General features: G+C 28.2%; 1 protein-coding gene across 2 annotated transcripts; it reads left to right on the forward strand.

Moving 5' to 3' along the window:
• The first annotated feature begins 300 nt into the window (after positions 1-300).
• LOC120089938 lies at positions 301-5,686 on the forward strand. 2 transcript variants are annotated; one of them, XM_039047384.1, is made up of 7 exons: positions 301-559; positions 657-728; positions 1,494-1,561; positions 2,685-2,817; positions 4,508-4,588; positions 5,183-5,296; positions 5,400-5,686. In XM_039047384.1, the coding sequence occupies exons 1-7, from the start codon at positions 419-421 to the stop codon at positions 5,466-5,468; spliced, it is 678 nt and encodes a 225-aa protein (XP_038903312.1). In that variant the 5' UTR covers positions 301-418; the 3' UTR covers positions 5,469-5,686. The 2 variants fall into 2 exon arrangements, with proteins under 2 accessions (XP_038903312.1, XP_038903313.1); XM_039047385.1 differs by having other exon boundaries at positions 416-548.
• The last annotated feature ends 1,540 nt before the right edge of the window (positions 5,687-7,226 follow it).

Consider the following 7,226-nt stretch of genomic DNA (forward strand, 5'->3'; position numbering starts at 1 on the left):
CCTTGTCACCATTTAATTAAAAATATAAAACAAAAGTAAAATCATACTTGTATCTAAATAAATCATAAATGATTTTGAATCCAAGTTATTTGACTTGACTTCAATGTGTTATTGTGTTCATATATTAATGCATTCAATCACAAATTCATTCTCCCAATTTATGAACTGGCGTTGCGTTAAGGTCCTCCATCCAACGCGTCAAAAGTCCACGTCGGTCCCAAAATACCCCAAAGAAAAATAAAAATAAAAAACCCAAGGGTAATTTGGGAAATTCAGATTCACTTTCTTTTATTTAAAGCTGAGAATCCACAAAAGAAGGAAGGTAACCGAGAATTGGACTCAGAGACAGAGAGTTTTTGAATAAAAACAGAGTATTTTGATAAAACCCAAAATTTTCAAAAATTGGTTCAAAAAGAAGATGGGTGAAGTGTTTGTTTATGTGGATGATTTTCAATTTCAAACTTCCTACGATGTTTCACGCTGTAGGATTTGCCACGAAGAAGAATTCGAAAGCCCTCTTCAACTCGAAGCCCCCTGTTCTTGTTCAGGTACCATTAAGGTAACACCAAAATTTTCAAAACCTATCAACTTTTTCTTCTTTTTCTTTGAGTTTTTAATTTGATTTCGTTTTTAATTTCTGGGTTTTTTTTTTTCAGTTCGCTCACAGAGATTGTATTCAGAGATGGTGCAGCGAAAAAGGCAGCACAGTTTGTGAAATTTGTCTCCAGGTTCGGTTTTTTCTTTTAAATAAATTGTTCTTGTTTTTTTATTTTTGAGTTTCTGGGTCGATTTTTTTCCACGAAATTTGAAGTGGGTTTTCGTTGATTTTGAATTTTGGAGTCTCTAAACTTGTGTTCTTGGACTCTGTAATGGGTTTCTTCTATGCTCTGTTTTTTAGGATATGATTTTCTGTTTGATTTCAATAAAAAATTTGGGAAAGGGGGAAGAAGTTTTCTATGGGATTCGTCTTTTTCTTTGAGTTCAAGTCTCTCTCTTTCTCTGTTCATAAAGTTGAACTTTCAATCTCCCATAAAGTTTAGCTATTTTGCTTCTAAAACATTCTATTTTATTTACAATTTTAATCTTAATACCACTGGTTATTTTTTTTCCTCTAAAGATTACTGTTTTAATTTAATGCGTTATTATTAATGGAAACCGGACATTAACACGTATTTTGTTAGAAGAAAAAACAATTCAGCTTTAAGAACAGTAAATTTGAAATTTCAGTTTAGAGTCGAAATATTTGGGAAAAAACTAAAATATTTTCTTTCTTTGCGTTTAGAAATTTAAAATTACAATAAATAAGAGCTATGGACTAAACAACATTTAAATCTCCTTTTTTTAAAAAAAACAATATTTAAATCTTTTATGTTGGTCACAAGTCTTCTGACTACTCCACGTACTGTTTTGAATTTATTATTTATATTTTCTAATTTTGAAAATGAAGAATGAATATAATTTTTTCTTTTTTTTTTTTTTTTTGGTTCTCTCAGAATTACGAACCAGGATATACTGCACCTTCTAAGAAGCCTCAACACGCCGATCCAGGTGTCACCATAAGGTATTTTCTTAATTTTATTTTCATTTTTCCTAGATTTTTCTTTCAAAATTTACGATTTTAAGTTTAATTTTTTTTTACTACACACTTTTGTATTAATGTAATTAATTAATTTAAAAAAATTATAATTAATTAATATTTACTAATTTTCCATCACCATTGAAATTAACTATAAAATATCACTCGTGGTTATTTTAAATTAATTAACTAGACTTTAATTTAAAAACTAAAGTGAACATTAGAGGAATTGAAACCAAATATAATTAAGGTCATGTTTACCGATTTGTAATAAAAAATGGTATAATTGTAATAAGATTTTATTGATAGATCAATCTTAACGATTCTGAATTGTAAATGTAATTTGATTGTTTTTTATTGCATTTACATAGTATTATAAACCTGTCACATTTACTGTTATTGTTACTGTTTGAACCAACGATAATACTAATAATAAAAATAATAGTAAATGTGACAAATTCGTAATTCTCTCATTAATATAATAATTCTCTCATTAATATAATAATAATGTTTTTAATGATAACGATAAAGGTAGCGAGTCTCATCTAATTTTCAAATACAATCAGATTGATATTTTTTGCTTTTTAATTAGATTGCATTTTTTATTACAAACTTGGGAGTAGGTCCTACATTTCATTTTAATTACGGAACACAATAAATATAATCAAATGGAGTTATTTTTTTCATTGGTTTATTGCATTTGCCTTTGGATGAACACCACCTAAACTAAAAAATGTTTGGGTGAAAATGTAAACATTCTAAAATTGAGGGCATTAAATTTAAAATTTGTGGATAAAATTGGAACATTACCAAATAAAACTGTCAGAAAACTAAAAAACTAGAAAGGTATTTTATTTTATTTTTCTCTTTTATTTTTTCAAATTTCTTTAAATTTAAATGTGCTCCCAGACTGTACTCCGATGGAAAATGAGAAATTTCTTAAAGCACGAGCCAGACATGCTTTACAGCCAATTCATCGCCTTTGCTGGCGATTTTTTCGAACATTGAGGAATTAAAATAAAAATAAATATTAAATACTAAAATTGGATTGAATTAAAGAAATGGGAATGAAAATTAAATATATATATATACACGATTTGGTTGACAGGAATAGTGTGGAAATCCCGAGAAGCGAGGACGAAGAGACGGCAGAGCCACCCGATGACGGCGGCGCGTTGGACACTGCCTGCTCCACCACCGCTGACCGCGGTGCCTCCTGCTGTAAATCCGTCGCTCTTACCGTAAGTTTCTCTCTATTTTAATTACCTTTTTTCTTGTTTTCTTCTAATAAATTCTAACAAATGTCATTAGGGAATGTACCTGAAAAGATCTAGCATCTCTTAATCTATTAGTTTAATTTTTAAGATTGATTAGAAGGTTAAATTTTAAGTTACATCTTTAATCATGAACCATGTTTAATAAACTCTCTTAAATTTTTGAAACTGTTTACTAAAAACTTTGATTTTATGTTTAATATATGAATCGGTGTAACTGATTGGTAATAGATTAGATCTATTACAGAAAATTGAATAAGCTCAAAGGCTTACACAACGTTAAAAATCACACCTAACCTAGTTTGAACTTTTGCTCTGCTTTTTCTTTTTTAGAAATTAATATTAATAATTCACTAGCCAAATTGATTTTTGACTTACGAAGTGTTGAAATTATATTAAAAAAAAGTTGGTCTCCAATCACAAAGTTAACTTATTTATAAATATAGCAAAATTAATTTTATCATTTAAATGGATTACTCTAAAAATATAAATATAGTACCTATAAAGATAATTTTATCCTACCATTGGAATGTTCAAGCTTCACCACAAATTTTTTTAAAATAAAATAGTTAATTGAAATTTAACTAGTAGTGATACTAATTTCACCGTACAACGGTCAAATTTAAGAATCATTTTAATAGAAATGAAAGTTATTAAATTCGATTTATTGGGCTAGGTATAATATTATTTTAGTAACAATTTAGTGTACTTCAATTTATAATGATTTTGTCCCAATTGTCAAAATTTTCATCATAATTAAGTGTTAATTTTTATTACATGACAAATTAATATTTATAATTTATAAATAAAGTTTATTTTCATTCAATTTATCAATCTATACAGATAAGAAATTTTTATTAAATCATAATAATACTTTTTAAGATAGGGACTAAATCATTACCAATTAATTAAAGTTTAGGGATTAAATGATTTAATTCGTTACCCTTAAAATTGAAAGTAACGACTAAAGTGTCTTTTAAGCTATAGTTTTTTCTTAAAAAAAATTATGCAAGAGGAAATGTTTTTACTGTTTTTGAGAAACAAGATAAATTTTTAACTAAATTATCATTGGAGATTAAATAATCATGGGAGGAGAAGAATTGAACACATGGTGAATAAAAAAGGGAAGGCTTTATAATTTCCCTAAGCATTGAATGACTAGGGGTTGTGTTGGTGCTAAGCCCATTATATGAACAAAGCCTGATTGCTACATTATCATAAAAATAAATACTAAGTGGATGTAAATTAGCACTACATAATTGGAAATCATTATGCCAAACACTAACTTCATTATTTTTTCTAATTCCACCTACTTTCATATGCTAAATTTATTTATTTATTTAGTAATTTTAACTGAACTGTTTTTGTTTTTTAATTTATTAAAAATATGCTAAAAGGTAAAATTTCTTGGTGGGGTTGGTTATCAATGAAACCTTACTCAATTAAAAACTATATTGTAAAAAATAATAATAATATAATGTAGCTCACCAACCCAACAAATAACGGTTAGACCCTAGCAGCCTACCATCACTTTCCTTGGCCACTATTTCTTTTTTCCCTTAAATTTTTCAAAAACAATTTAAATCCTTTTGATACTAAGATTCCCTAATGACTTTATAAAAGTTCACATTTGTATTTTAATTTCATGTTTTTGCAGTTTACTTTAGTGTTGTTGGTGAGACACTTCTATGATGTGGTTGCTGTTGGCACTGCAGAGTATCCATTTACAGTTGCCACGGTGAGTACTTAACTTGATTCGGTTCGGTTCAGTTTGTTGTTCGAGAGTAATTAGCAAAAACTACTCATAAAGTAAGGTGGTAGTTGTAATTACACCCTTAAACGTTCAATTGTAAAAATTGAGTTTTCACACAAGTGTTAAAATTGGATCTTCAAACTTACAATAGTTGTAGAAATTAGACTCCAAATCATAAAATTTGAACTCTCAAAGTTATACCATTGTTACAATTTCTACAAGTTTGTGAGTTTGAGGGTCGAATTTTAACATTTGCAAAAGTTTTCAATTTTTATCATTGAAAGTTTGAGGGTATAATTGTAACTATCATTTTGTAATTTGTCCTAATATTTTTAAGTCAACTACACAGGGAAGATAGATTAATTAACGGTTGAGTTGGATTAATGGAAAAGAAAATTTTTTTCAAAAATTCATTTCTGTTTTAACAATAAAAATTGTTAAAAATACACTTTGAAAAGCTATTTTTAACGGTTGCCAAATACTTTAATTTTTTTTCAAAATGATTTATTTTTTAAATTAAATACTTGAGAATGCATTTCAAATACACTCTAAATATTTTGTTATGTGTATTTGTTTTAGGTGCTTTTTTTAAGAGCCAGTGGAATTATTTTTCCCATGTATGTGATAATTCGAATGATCACCACTATTCAAAATAGTGTTTATCGAAATCGGTATCAGTATCAGAATCACGAGGTGAGTTTTATGTTTTTTGTTTTGAAAGACAAGAGAAGGGAAAAAGTTTGAGGTCTTTTTCCCATGGTTGACTGAAAGTATTTTGTTATTGTGTTTGAAATAGGATTCTGATGATGGTGAAGATATTTCAAGCTTTGAAGATGATGATAGAAGACTTCATCATATTGTCTAAGCTTTATACAGACACTCATTATTTGTTACATTTTTTTTAAAAGAAAATTTATTTGAACTAACTCAACACATCATATATTCTTCCTTTTGTCAATAATTTTTCTCCTAATTCAATGTAATGATTTTTTTTTCAATCTGTGTAAAAACATAGTCCAATCAGATTGTAATATTCAAGGGAAAATTTTCAATTTTTTAATTTATGCTTAAACGAGTGTCAAATGTAATGTGGTTTTTTTTTTCAATTTTCAATTTTTTTTTATATAGTTCAACATGATATTGAGGTTGATAGTACATATCTTATGTCTATTGATTACATTCACTATTGTGAAGAATTATTGGATAATTAGTAATTTGAGTTAATATTTGTTTGGTTGTTAATTTAGATTAAGTAGTAATTTGAAATTAATTAATTAATCGTCTTATTTTCTTGTAAGGCTACAAATAATCATTTTAGGGTTGTAGTAGGGAGATTTATAAAAATCATATTGAATAGAACTTAAGTTCTTGAAGATTTTAGGGATGAATTTTTTTTGTTTGACCATGACTTTGATATAATACTCTTAAGGCACGGCATGAATATGTTACTAGATTTGCACCTCTAATAAAATTGGTTTTTGTTTAGTATTCTGTTATTTGGGTAATTTCAATTTTTTTGATCAAATTGCAAATTAGCTCAAGTGAATTGAAATTAATTTATAAAACTTAAATGTATGGGAGAAAGTGAGTTTTTCCCTATTTGTTTACCAAACCTTTATTGTTAAAGCAATCTATATATATAGCATAGAAATTTGTTTTAAAAAAAGAAAAGGGATTCAAACTTTAAAACCAAGTAAAGTAAGGATGACCTAACAAAAGGGTTGCCTTATAGATTGTTGGATGAAACTCCAAACAAGTAAAATTGACTTGTCAACCAAAATTTGGAAATGGCTTTGTCTTTACCTTTGAAATGGGGCATGGGTGAACTTTTATTTTATCACAATATGAAAATGTCAGCTGTTTTCATTTAACTTGGGAAACCAATATGCTTTTAGGATAGGATTTTTCCCCCCTTTTATATGGCTGGGCCTTAGGAGTTGGAACCTATGAAACCTAACAGTTAGCCTATTGAATTACATGTGCTTTAAAAGGTTGAATAAGATTTGGCATCATTGGACCTAACATATTTATTTCTTGGATCTAAACATTTCATCCTTCAAATCTAAAAAAATGATATAAAAATTGGGTTTTTTTTTTTTTTTTTTTTTTTTTGTCGTTTTTGTTCTNTGTTCTACCTTTTTCTTTTAGAATTTGTATTGGTTGGATGGATGACCGAAATTTGGGGGATAAAATGAAATTTGCCCTACTTTTTGAAATTGAGGTTTTTTTTTTTAATATACTTTTTATTCATGTTTAGATTTGGGTGACATTACTGAAATGGAACCTCATGCATGTAAATTGGGCCTTTCGCTTGTGCTTCTCTCTTTCCTCTCTCTCACGTAGATCGATCTCCTCTTGCTCTCGCACTCTCGCTCTCACACTCTCATACTCTCGCTCTACGACAAAAAATTGCCAAAATTAAAATCTTAGATGAGGGAGGGAAGGAAGAAAAAAAGCAAACAGAGGCGAGGGAGATGAGAAGGTCAACAAGGAAGGGGAAGGAAGAAGAAAAAGTAGGAAGAAGGAAAGGAGGGAGAAAAAGAAATTAATTTCATAAATTTTGAATTGGATCTTTTATAAAATTCTCTCTCATAATTTCCCTTGTTTCATTACAAAGAGACCT

This window comes from Benincasa hispida, chromosome 11 (assembly GCF_009727055.1).
Source record: "Benincasa hispida cultivar B227 chromosome 11, ASM972705v1, whole genome shotgun sequence".
NCBI classification, from domain to species: Eukaryota; Viridiplantae; Streptophyta; class Magnoliopsida; order Cucurbitales; family Cucurbitaceae; genus Benincasa; species Benincasa hispida.